The sequence below is a fragment of the Emys orbicularis genome, chromosome 8 (genome assembly GCF_028017835.1).
Source record: "Emys orbicularis isolate rEmyOrb1 chromosome 8, rEmyOrb1.hap1, whole genome shotgun sequence".
Taxonomy (NCBI): Eukaryota; Metazoa; Chordata; order Testudines; family Emydidae; genus Emys; species Emys orbicularis.
This window is the reverse complement of record NC_088690.1, coordinates 103,086,334-103,099,291: the sequence shown is the minus strand read 5'-3', so window position 1 is coordinate 103,099,291 and position 12,958 is coordinate 103,086,334. Positions and strand designations below refer to the sequence as shown.

General features: G+C 43.8%; 1 protein-coding gene across 1 annotated transcript in view; it reads right to left on the bottom strand.

The window, feature by feature from the left end:
• The window catches only part of TGFBI (transforming growth factor beta induced), a 34,034-nt gene extending 26,560 nt beyond the window's left edge, over positions 1-7,474 (bottom strand). The window contains exons 1-2 of the mRNA XM_065409264.1: positions 7,353-7,474; positions 1,734-1,832 (exon numbers count right to left, since the gene is read on the bottom strand). Of these exons, the coding sequence (XP_065265336.1) occupies positions 1,734-1,832; positions 7,353-7,474 (221 nt within the window). The remainder of the gene's footprint in view (positions 1-1,733; positions 1,833-7,352) is intronic.
• Positions 7,475-12,958: the final 5,484 nt, after the last annotated feature.

Genomic DNA, 12,958 nt, shown 5'->3' with positions numbered 1-12,958 from the left:
AGTGAGCAAGCTGGGGAGGGGCTCTTAGCCTCCCATGGACTAATATAGTCTTTCTTCAGTTTTAATGAGTTACAGCACCTCCATGTAAAGACTAAGGAATCTACTCCTTTAGATGAATCAAATGGAAATATGCTGAAAGTCCAGAAACTGTGCTAAGTGGCAATTTCTGGTTTTCCTACCTCTTAACTATACAATTAACACAGAGAACCGAACTGAGGCTCAGTACATCCAGTTGAGCCAATCTACTGTTTTCTTTAGAAGCCAACTTAAACTCCAGTTTGTCCATTCAGGTAGACACTGAAAGATCTCTCGGTTTGCTGTTTAGCAAAGAAAGTTTATTTCATTTGAACTCGAGACTGTTAAGACATCCCAAAGACTTGGTTTCATACTGGACTGGGCAGTAAAATACTTTCCCAACTGTTCTCACAAACATCTGGGTGATTTGATGTCAGTTCTCTTGATTAAATGATTTTCTACACGAGCTCAGTCAAGTAGAAATTGCTAATCCTTTCATTTCAACGCTTACTTTTTTTTTTTAATTTGCATGGAAACCTTTGTTTAACATTCTGTTTTCTAGCACCAACTAGCACACATCAAACCCTCCAACTGGCATCTGTCTCTCAGAAGCTTGTGAAGCTACCTCAGACCCAAATTTTTGGGGGCTTGCGTGACCTTGCAAAGGCTTGTGTCTCTTGGAAGAGACAGACAGACTTCATCTCAAGTCCAGCACAAGCATGGCATACACATTATTAATTATGTGACGACTGCACCTTTCAAAAGAAAGTGCTGAGGCTGGTTCCATAGATTACTTTATGCAACAGCTACTTGAAGATTAATATTTGCAGGTTTGGGCACAGAACTGATCTGAAAGCCTAATTATTTTTTCCTGAAAGAGTCATCAGAAAACTATTGTCTTAATCTGACCCTCTCACTTTGTTTTTTCTCCTTCACCCAAAAATCTACATATGACCATACATTTTATATTGTTCCCAATATCCATCAGCTCTGAGCTGCTTCTTTGTAGAGAAGCAGTATGGGATCTAGATATGGGAGATGAACAGTTAGGTACCAGATAACACCTGTACATACTTCATTACAGCACTGAGAGCTCTGCAAGTGCAGAAAAATACCCCCAATTTATAATAAATAATTTGGATTTATGCAGCCCTTTCCATCCGTAACATACCAAAGTGCTTGAGGATCATCATCAACATTTTACAGATGGGCAATCATGAGACAAAGATTTATTTGGGAATGGATGCTGAAGACTCAATGTATAATGCATAAGAAATAAGAAGGTTCCCCATGTTTTTATTCACCAAGAATGAAATTAACACATCACTGCCAAGGATAGGACACTACTTAAATCCCATTTAAGGCCTCAGCACAAGTTGCCCTTACCTGTCCAATGATTTCTCAACTCTTGGGAGGTTAGCAGGGGTTCGTGTCTGACCGTTCATTCCAATTAGCACATAAGATGTCTGATAAATATGAGAGCCTTTCCTCAAAATGCACGGTTTAAAAATCAATTAGAATGCTGATAACAGCATTTAATTAAACTGATCTGAAGTACATATAAACAAGAAGCCCTACATTGTAATCACATGTCCAGCGTGTTTACTAACAGCGGTTTCTTTTTCATAAAAACACTTTGTTTTGAGCCAAAAAAGCCTAGTGTGTGTATCCATACTGAAGCTTTTTAGTGAGATTTCTAGATACTCTCAAGTACTTACGTTGATTTTCCACAGACTTTTCTCTGGTACCACTGTTTGCAGTTTGTGTAGTATTTCCTGTTTGTTCCAAGAAGCTTCTGTACAGCACACACATTGGGGCTATAGATAAAGAAAGACAGAAAAGATACTGTAAGTTTCTCCCTCATTCAGACATATAACATTAAGAGATACCCCATCGACAGTAGGTCTGAAAGCAGCACTTTGATTTTTATGAAGGAGGAATATTTTATACCTGCAATTTACCTTTCTAAGAGATCAGAATCCATAATGACTACTATAAATTAAACTGAGAAAGCGCTCTCCCTTCATCAAGCCAGGATTTTTCTTTCCTGAATGCAAAAACCTGACCTTTTCCATCCCCTCAACAATAAAAAATTACAGCTAAAATTACAGTTGCATCAGGGGTTCCACTATGGACACCAACTCACAAAGGAAAATAAGCTCCGGATAAAGACTTGATAGAGTAGATAACAGGGTGAAGATATTTAAATAAAGGTAACCAAAAAAAATAACTATTTTTTTAATTACAAATATCAGGATCCTTAGCTGAAGATTAGACTAGAACTATTTTGTACATGAAATTAGAATTGTTGTGTTACTAATAGTTAACGTGTGCTACTGCTTCAACACAGTAAGTTTTTCATAGATTAAATGATGGATTAATATGAGCATGTTGATAGTATCCATCAGTTATCCTGCAAGGGGCCGAGCACTCCGGACGCAATCCTGCAAATCAGTTAAGCACGTGCTTAACTTTAAGCACGTGACTGTCCCACGGAAGTCAATGGATCAGGGCCAAAGTGCTCAGCATCTGACAGGATGAATAGAGTCCATATATAGGTCTGTACACTAAGCTATGCTGATTTCAGGAGTAGCAGGACAAAAGGATGGTAAATGCTGGCAGTACTGTTTGTTGCCTTTAGGGATGGGATGTCCCTACTGCCCCTGGGTCCTGATCCCAAGACGTGGTGAACACCCACAACTCAGAGCTAAGTTAGCAGGAGCTGTGGATCTCAGCACCATGTAGGGTCAAGCTCTGAATGTAGCTTGGCTCCAATACATTGTTTGCTTTCCTCAATCAGTTCCCAACAATTCCAGCAGCGGGTTACTAACGGCCTACTCCTGCGGAGCACCGACTGCCAGCACTTTTCCCAAGAGGTGCTCTGCACGTTACAGGAATCAGCTGAGCTGTAATTCACTGAGCCATAAACCTGGGGGGAGGGGAGAGAAACAAATCACAGTGGTCTCCTGTTACTTAGACTTACTCAGGCAAAATATACTACTACAGCCTGTTTGCACATATGTTCTGAGGTATTACGAACAATGCTTCCTTGTCCAAATAAACACAGGAGATTTTGTGATGTAGTATGGATTCACCCTCGCCCACCTGTGTGCTTCACGTTCTCACTATTGCACAAAAGCTCAGTTCTCCAATGGTTGGTCTCCCAGCCATTAGTATGAATTAGTGAGGTTCTACTATATATGTTTGCTAAATCCACTGCCAGTCTCAGTGGGAGTTTGGCTTCTCTTCAGTAAGTCTTTGTTAATCTCGCTGCAGCTTTCATCTATAGAGACAGAGCCTAATCCTGCTCGGTGTCGGGCACTTTTGCCACCCACTGAAGTCATTGGAAGTTGAGGGCTCTCAGTGCTTCACAGTATTGAGCTCACACTGCCAGTTTCCATAATTTCTGCCATTTCCAATAAAAACAATGCATTTCTGCTTGAAAGCGTTCATTGCACTTTACGTGCAAAATGTGGCATGCAGGGGAAAAAATTAAAAACGACTAAAAATAAATCAGACTGCCGGCTCTTCAGTTGACGTAGCCTGGCCTAGCCTCATTGACTTTAGTGCAGCTACGCCAACAGACACCAGTGGACGATCCCGCCCCAAAAGTACAACCCACAGACATTCCTGCACCTTCTGACTCAGCCTACCTTGGCTACGCTCACACTACGGTGAGCAAGTCTGGTTACAACCAAAGAGCTCCTAGATTTCAGTGTCCATTTGATTGGACAGTCCCGCCAGGATTCATCCTTTACGTGTGTGGCTACTGGAGAACTAGTTTTATCGTGTCTTCTGCATCCTTTGGAATGGTTTCCTACTTGTTAAGAGGCTGATGAAGAAATACTTAGTACTCTGAGTACTGTTTTCATATTAACCAATTTACCTTTTTTTTAAGCAAAAATACTGAAGCTACATGCTGCTGCTGTTCAGGTTTTGATTTATCAGTACAATGCCATGCAGGTTCAGATCAAGCCCCAGTAAAGAAAAAAATAAAATAAAACTGCTGTGTTTTCAGTGATTCCCATAACGAAACTGGAGTAGATGCAGTGTATATTATAGTGTTCTGCCCAGTTTAGATTTAAATGAATCTGTCAGTACTCTACACGCAAGTCCCTTACTTCAGCTGTGCAACAATTTAAAGTGAAACAAGTTGACATATATAAATTGTTTCCTTTCGTCGATCATGTGCTGCTCGCCAGTCGGTCCTTAACTGATATCCTTGGAGTAGGAACTGTCCTTGAAAGTTTGGAAACAGCCTAGCACACAGTGGATGCTTCCGAAAATAATATGCAGCTCAATCACAATGCTTTACCTACCTGCCTTCAATGGAGTAAGTCACTGCCTATTTTATGACAGTGGAAATGCATTATTGTCACGCAATACTTTCCCCAAGCAAATAGTTCTATGTTGGTGTTACTTTACCTTCTGCAATTCTTAACTGCAGCCCCACTCAGAGATCTGCCCCTGTTCACTTTTTTTAAAATGTGCATAAACTGTCACTTATTTCTATAGCTCCAGATTCGGTCTCCCTTACTCCTGTTGAATAGTATCTTCCTATGCAATGAGTACTATTGGCTTCAATAGAACTACTCATGGAGCAAGGTGATATACAACATGAGTAAAGGTAACAGAATCTGGCCCTTTTAAGTTCTCTGCTAATGATACATGAATGCACTTTATGTCCAAGAATGCTTTGGTTGTTTCTCTATAGCTACATGTTTGACACAGCCATATGTTGGCATCCAAATACTTAGTTTGCTCTTACTTGATGCTGATAAAACTGAACTGTTTTTTATAAAGCTCTGTCCATCAGAGAGGGACTAGTGGGCCAAATTCTGCTTTCAGTTATGCAGGATTTCATAGAATCATAGAATATCAGGGTTGGAAGGGACCTCAGGAGGTCATCTAGTCCAACCTCCTGCTCAAAGCAGGACCAATCCCCAACTATTTTTTTTGCCCCAGATCCCTAAATGGCCCCCTCAAGGATTGAACACACAACCTGGGTTTAGCAGGCCAATGCTCAAACCACTGAGTTATCCCTATCTCCACTTACATCAGGGGCAGCAGCATGTGATTCACTTCATCCATAAACACTCGCTTCTTGTACTCCCCCAGAGATGCCAGTGCTGCTAGGAAAGCAATGGCAGAAGTGTGCCTCTACTTCTATTGATTGTACTGGCAACAACATTCTCCTCTGTCACCAGAAATGAAGAGTCATAGGAGAAATACATTCATTTAATGTAAGATAGGGCTGTAGTAACTTATCAATTTGCACACTTTCATCTTCAAGTTATTGGCAGAACTTGCCATTGTTTAGTTTCAAGGCATATGTACATGGAGGGCAACATTGCATGCCAATTACTTAAGGCAGGCAATAGCCTCTAGAACTCATCCATTAAGGTTCTATATCTCATTAAACACAAACTAATATACTGTTTTTACAATAGCTGATCTAGTTTCCAGATGACATGTTGATCGCAATATTTCACCATTTCTGCCTTTAAAAAGAACAAAAAACCTTTTGTGGCCTTGGCTCCAACTACCCATCTGACCTGTAGCTTCTCTTTAATCAACATCATATTGCAATGGTGAGCCATGTGAATTTTGTACCCACTTCAAGATTCTATGAGATTCCCAGTCAGATCTCAAGAGAGGTGTGAGTCAGTGTCACAAACTACAGATTTCACAGTTAGTGTTATAGCTAACAATGCATCTGTGTCAATAGAACCAGCATCAGTACCGTGTGTGTTACCAATCCAGGAGAAGAGGTCTACACACATTTTTAGATGTTCTTTGGGAAGTATACAACTAAAGAACTGATTACTTTTGTCAAGAATTCTTTCAAGATCTAGTGAAAAGGTTTACATGAAACACGACAGTTGATTAGGGGGAAAAAAAGCCCTTTAAAATCTGTCTGACATTACTTCAGAATATGTAAAAATAAAATTAAACCAGAAATAGACATGGAGAATTTCAACTCTGCAGATCAACAAAATGTAAGACAAATTAAAAGATCATGCAAACACTCCATGTAAAATTCACTACAAACACCTTCTCTTTCTCATGCGTTGTCTAGATGCAGTAGTCCTGATTTTGCATGATGTTAAGTGTGGATAACATTCTTGGTGGTCTGCAGGCACAAATATAAAAGATTGTCCCTGCCCCAAGGAGCCAGGAGTCTAGCATCAGAACTGTGCCAAAGTCCTTATAGACAAAAGCTGACGATAAAGTCCCAGCCACGAAGGGCCATTCTAATCAGAAATTATTTTATGAGTGATACATAAATATAACAATGTAAACTGGTCTAAAATGGCCCATGCAATACCAAGGCACCAAAGGAAAAAATAAGTCATGCATAAAATCTGTTGTTGTTATTTTGTGACACAATCTCACTACTGTTTATATTTAAATATACAGTATCATATTATTAGTTTTGCAAACATTTGTTCAGTAGAACAGCATCCATGTAACTTTACTTGTATGCAAGTACCTTTCCTCTTAGCAGCTCAGGATGCCTTACAACCATTAATAAAGCTACTGAAACCACTCTGAGATATATTAGGTGGAAAATAGAGACGGCTTACAAACTTTGGAATTTTCTGATTTCCCATTGAAATGTCATTATGGTCAATATTTTTCAACAAATTCTTTCCTACTTTGGGGGCACAGAAAGATTAAACTTGTCCATAGGTGACAACAGTACATCCTGCAGTATTTAAGTGGTTAACGCTACTGGAGATAGAGACACCAAAATTCAGTTTACCATTATTCCAGGTTGTAGCGGATGTATTCATCCTACCACACTCTAACTTTCAAAAGGTGTGTGTACACACACACACGAAATGTTATGTATGCGTGTACATACAATCCCTTCTGAGAGTCCGGATTGATTATAGGCAGCATCTCATTCGAGTAGATTTCATTGTATATGTCTAAGTCTGATTGTACCAATACAAATGATTAAACAGACGAGGCAGCATCTACCCCAGTATTTGCAAACACAGGGGTATAAATAAGCCTTGGTCCCTTAACTGTCAAAGGCGGATCGTTTCCCTTTGAGCCGAGCTGTCTTGCGGCTAGTCCTGTCTCTCGTGCCTTACAGCAGGGACAGAGGCTGACCGGCCCTGCAGGAATGAATCAATGAGCACTAGCCGCCAGCCCACCCATCTACCGTCTGGCAGAGCCTGGCGCCCGGGGAGTCTCCAGTCCCCCCACTCGGGGCCGGGAGAGGTCTGCGGCCAGGCGCTGCGGAGCGAAGTGCGGAGCCCCCGCAGCCCGGGCTGCAGACGCGCGTCCCCCGGCCCGGCTCCAGCGAGCACTGGTTCCCGCCTTACCCGTGCTGCCGGCCGCGCAGCCGGCTGTGGTGCAGGACCTGCTGGTAGGGGCTCCTGGCTGCCCCGGACAGAGTCACCCCCAGCGCCCAGGCCAACGCCAGCAGCAGCACGCCGCGCTCCATGGCGCGCCGCGGGGACGGGACTGAGCAGGCGGGGAAGTGAGAGCCCGGCGGGGCGGCCAGCTGCGGTTAAATACGAGCCAGAGGGACTGAGCGGGGCCGGGCAGGGGGCGGGGCCGGGTCAGGCACTGGGATCGCGCTGCCCCTGAGCCGGGGAGCGCAGCTCCCACCCCCGCCGCGGCCAGAGGGACCGTGTGTGGGGGGAGCTACTCTGGGAGAGAGCCCCGGGCAGGGGGAGCAGGCTGCGGCCTTGGCAGCCGATTGAAACCGGAGCGGGAGCGTTCACACAGCAGCCGAAGAGGAGGGAGTCCTGCTCCCCCAATCCAGGGGAGAGGGGGGAACGCTGATCTAGTCCCCCCCCACTCTCCCTCCCTTCAGGCCCTGCCTTCTCGATCGGCTCCTCCAGCCCACGTTCCCCCAAACTACTCTTCCATCCCCCCCCCCAAAAGCTTGTCCCCCTTTCTGTCGCTGCCACCCAGCCTCTCCCGCTTTGTGCTGCTGGAGGGGAGCAGGGGAGATGAGGGGGCAGAGAAAATGGGGGGAATAGGGGAAGTAGGTCGTGGGTAGGGTTGGGGACAGGATTGTAGATCCCGAGCAATATAAACATGTCACCAGGCTTTAGCATCCTGATCTGGCTTGGCAATAAAGGGAGAGAAAGAACTGAAGCGATAAGAGAGCCAAAAAACACACATGCTGATTATTTCCCATCTCCTGGCCCAGCTTCCTCCTGTGATTAACTGTCACTGACAGGGATGTCAGGGTGTCTTCCCTTGCCGATTACATAGTGTCAGGTTGAGCATGAATCTGTGTAACATACAATAAAGGGCCTCATTTTCCAGTGACTTTCAGGTCAGATTGGGTATGGATTTTTTTCCCCTTAAATATATTTCCTTCCAGGTTTGTGTTTTTACTTATGGCAAGTGGGGTTTGACGTCTCTCTCTCTCTGGCCTGGTCCGGTCCACACTACACGGTTAGGTCGACATAAGCTGCCTGGCATCAACCTAGGTGTGGAAGTGTCTTCACTTTAAGAGGCTCCTGCCTCTGTATACCGATTTAGTAACATCGCCTCCCCGGGCACGTAGAGTCGTGGTCAATGTAATTAGGTCAACACAGCATCAGCGTAGCTTGGTCGACTGTAACTGGCTTCCGGGACCTGGCCCACAATGCCCCACGCTGACAATCCAATTGATACATGCGCTCCTAGAGAGGATGTGCACCGCTGACACAAAGAGCCCAGTGTGCGCGCACACAAGCGCTTTAATAACTCCAGTGGCTGTATGCCAACATAAATTAGGTTGTAGGGGGGATAGCTCAGTGGTTTGAGCATTGGCCTGCTAAATCTAGGGTTGTGAGCTCGATCCTCGAGGGGGCCATTTAGGGATTGGGGGCAAAAAAAAAAATAGTTGGGGATTGGTCCTGCTTTGAGCAGGGGGTTGGACTAGATGAGGTCCCTTCCAACCCTATGATTCTATAACATAATTGTGTAGTGTAGACATGGCCTCTCACTTTCTGATTACTCTTACCTGTGCAAAGCCAGCATAGCAGCCCCTTATGGCTCAACATGCATAAGAGGCATGTTCGGATCAGCGTAGAGCAGCTCCTATGACAGTCCACTCCTGGGCCCTCAGCACAAGGAACAAAGGAATGGCCCGCACTCCCCCTGCCCAGTGAGCCCCAGCTGCCAGAACCACCCTGGGGGGTTATTTTTGAATTACCATCATTCTGTCTTGCACTCCTTTTACCCTTTGCTTTTAGGCATGCAGATAGATGTTAAGGTTGAATGGAAATACATTCCCAATCGACTTTCCATGCACTCATGTATGAATACTCTAGAAACAGTCATATATGAACCTGCACTCATACAAACAAAGGCTTTCATACACATTTTTAGACTAAGCAATGGCCAGTAACGGCAGCTGCTTAAACAGAAGAGAGGAATCTAATGCATCTTAAGAGGTATCACCAAGCCAAACAGAAGAAGCCTTTAGCAATAATAAAGACATTATTTGGAGAGCTTTTTCTGTGGTAAACAAATCTGAAGGCTGGAAGGATTGAACTGTTTAGATCATAAATATTGTTGACATTTTTGTGTGAGCTGCGTAGGAAGAGCAGGAGGTTGGTGGCCACTTCTGGAGAGTTTCTGAAAAACAATTCCAACTGATTTCTGGAGAAATAGACATGGAAAACACTTAATTAGGATCAACAGCCTAGAATTAACACATCATACATGGTTGGCCATAATTATTGTCCAGTAATCCGGTAATTATAAAGTATATACAGTCAATATAGCCACATTCATTTCCAGAAAGTATTTAATCTCCCTTTAACTTTAATCTTTGTTGGGAGTAGTGCTGACATCAAGTGCTATGTTTTCCCAGATTACCCTCAACTTTCCCTTATACAGAGCTCATTCCAGATAGTGCCACTGAAGAATTTTTGAGGACTTTTCAGCCTCTGCTTGTTTTAACTTCAGTGGACTACATTCTAACAAATGAACAAATTGATGTGGAAGGCCATTCAAATATTCATTTATTATTTGGACATTTGTAAGATCGTGGAAAATTCCCATCACCATCAACAGGTGACAATGGAAATTAGAAAACACCGTAGTACCTTTGCAGACTAAACAAACAAGCTAAAACCAAAAATTGAACCAGCCAAATGAAACCATAGAGCAGTGTTTCCCAAACTTGGGATGCCGCTTGTGCAGGGAAAGCCTCTGGTGGGCCGGGCCGGTTTGTTTACCTGCCCCATCCGCAGGTCTGGCCGATCGCGGCTCGCACTGGCTGTGGTTCGCTGCTCCAGGCCCATGGGAGCTGTGGAAAGCACCATGGGCCAAGGGATGTACTGGCCGCTGCTTCCCGCAGCTCCCATGGGCCTGGAGCAGCGAACCGCGGCCAGTGGGAGCTGCGATCGGCCGGACCTGCGGACGGGGCAGGTAAATAAACCGGCCCGGCCCGCCAGGGGCTTTCCCTAAACAAGCGGCGTCCCAAGTTTGGGAAACACTGCCATAGAGATTTACTTTTTAGTTGTTTGCTATTTTTGTACTGCATTTCCTAGACAGCGAGACACAGCCGCTTCTGTAAAGCAGGACTCTGAAAATGTCCAATTTAACCAGTAGATTGATAACATAGGAATAAAGGGACTCAACCAGTGAAGCACTGGAGTTGAAGTAACTCAGCACCTGGCAGGATCAAGTCAAACTGTTAGAGAAAAAAGCAGCTGATATAAATCAACATAACTCCATTTCACTTCAGTGGAGCAGTTCTGATTTACACAAGCTGAGATCTGGCCCCCCAGTTTCATAATAAAACTGACAAGGTCATGTGGACCAAATCCTGCTCACTTTACTCACTTGAGAAGCTCCACAGAAGACAAGCAAATGGAATTTGGGGCTAAGTTTGTCCCCTGCCAATTCCTCATCCTCTCCACACTTGTTTCTTTGTTTTGTCAATCTTTTTCAGCTTTTGTGTCTGCACATGGTCCCCTTAGAGATGGTGATACAGGAGACCATTTCTCATATTCACCATTTCATAGGGAACTGACTGTGTAAGGCATCATGCCGGCAGAATGCATGAGCTGGAGAGAGGTGATGCCAGCCACCAGTCAAGGGTTAGTTATTTTGTTATTTCAGGAAACACAAAGCAGCTGTTCAAATTCTAGTTCCTGGGCATGTTCCCTTAACAAGACAAAGTCTTGTGGGTGGCAGAAGATCACAGTGAACAGTATGCACAGCTAGTTGAGCAATGTGCCGTGGGCCTCATCCTGCAAATAGTTAGTTCCAAGTCAATGGGACAACTCACGGCTGTAGGCTTGCTAGGTACTAAGTGTTTGCTGGATTGGGCTCTAAACCACTTTACTGTTTGAAAATTCATATAATGTGATATTGCATCAAGCAGGGTGAAGTGGACAAAAAGGGCTGGCACTCTATTTTCTAGTGCACTCACCATACACACACCTACTCCCCTACTCATTTGACAGGTGTAATGAGGCCTGATCCAAAGCCCTTTAAAGTCAATGGGAAGACTCCCCATTGACTTCAGTGGGCTTTGAGACCCACATCCTCAAAGGTATTTAGGTGCCTAACTCCCATTGAAATATCTAAGTATATTTGAGGATGTGGGCCACAGACATCAATAAGACCATTTGCATGAATGAAATGAACCATATTTGGCCCTCTCTTTAAAATTCTAGACCACAGATATTATTACACTGAAGAAAGTTAAGCAAAATATTCACATTGGTAATATTTATTTTCAGTATTTGATATTTAATGTCTTATCCTCTCCCCGCTCCTCTCTCTCTCCTGTTTTTCTAATTAATATCCCTCTTTTTTGGCCCCCACCCCTTTTCCTTTGTGTTTCCTTTCCTTTTTATGTCTTTTTAAACTCTCCCTCTCTAAAGCATAAACATGTGTGTGCACACGCGCACACACACATACACACACACACACATCCTTTGTGCCTGTTTTCCTGACTCCATGTGTTAAAGATATTGCAGATGCCCTTCTGCAGCAAACTCTTGCCTTCACACATGGATCTGGCTATAAAAGGAAACTGATTAGGATCACATAATCCTAGTAAATTTCCCTTTCCAGACAGCTCCCTATGATGTATCCAGAGTTTGCTGAAGGAGGAAACTAGCTAATCCTAATTTCCTTCTGCAAGCGCCTGACACACACAGCCTGCTGCAAAAGGGGAATTGACTAGATTTATGCCCCCATGCCTTTCAGATCCATGGCTATAAAGCACCATGTAAGTGTAAAGTACTATTATTACATAGAGTAATACCGAGATTAGATATCTGTTCAGTATGGATGCAATATTAGCTTTCTTTACAAACTCTGAAAAGTCTGCAGAATAACGTCATTTATAAAAAATGCAACCTGTTCTTAGGAAGTATTTGAAGTATACATTTATAGTTAATGCCCTTAAAAAAATGTTACAGACTAATAAATAAAGTCATTCACAGTTTTGGTCAGACACGTATGTAATGGTAGAATGAAAAATGGGGAATAAAACCAAACCCAGAACACAAACCAAATTGAAGCACATTTTTGTTTAGTTAATTTAATGCCAATGAAAGATGCCTGTGTAAAGCCCTGAGAAGTTAAACCCTCTAACAGAACAGGAACATCATGATCAAAGGCACTAAAGACTGCTAATACATCCCGGGGCCCAGCTCCACAATGGGACTGAGGTATTGTGATGCTGAGCGTCTTGGCAACTAGAAAAATCACATGAACATCACTACCATCCACCAAAGGCCTGCGTTAGGCACCTAGGCTTCTATAGAATGAATGGGGAGGGTTAGGTGCCTTAGACCGGGGAGCCACCTAAGCTAACCAGTGGGAGACACCAACCAGAGTGATGTGTGTTAAGCCGCCTTCCCCTCAGGGAGACAGGCACCTAAGTCTAGGATGCATGGGGGCGCCTAGCTCTGCTTGCAATCCATGAATTGGAGGAAGGTAGGTGCTTGGTGGGGCC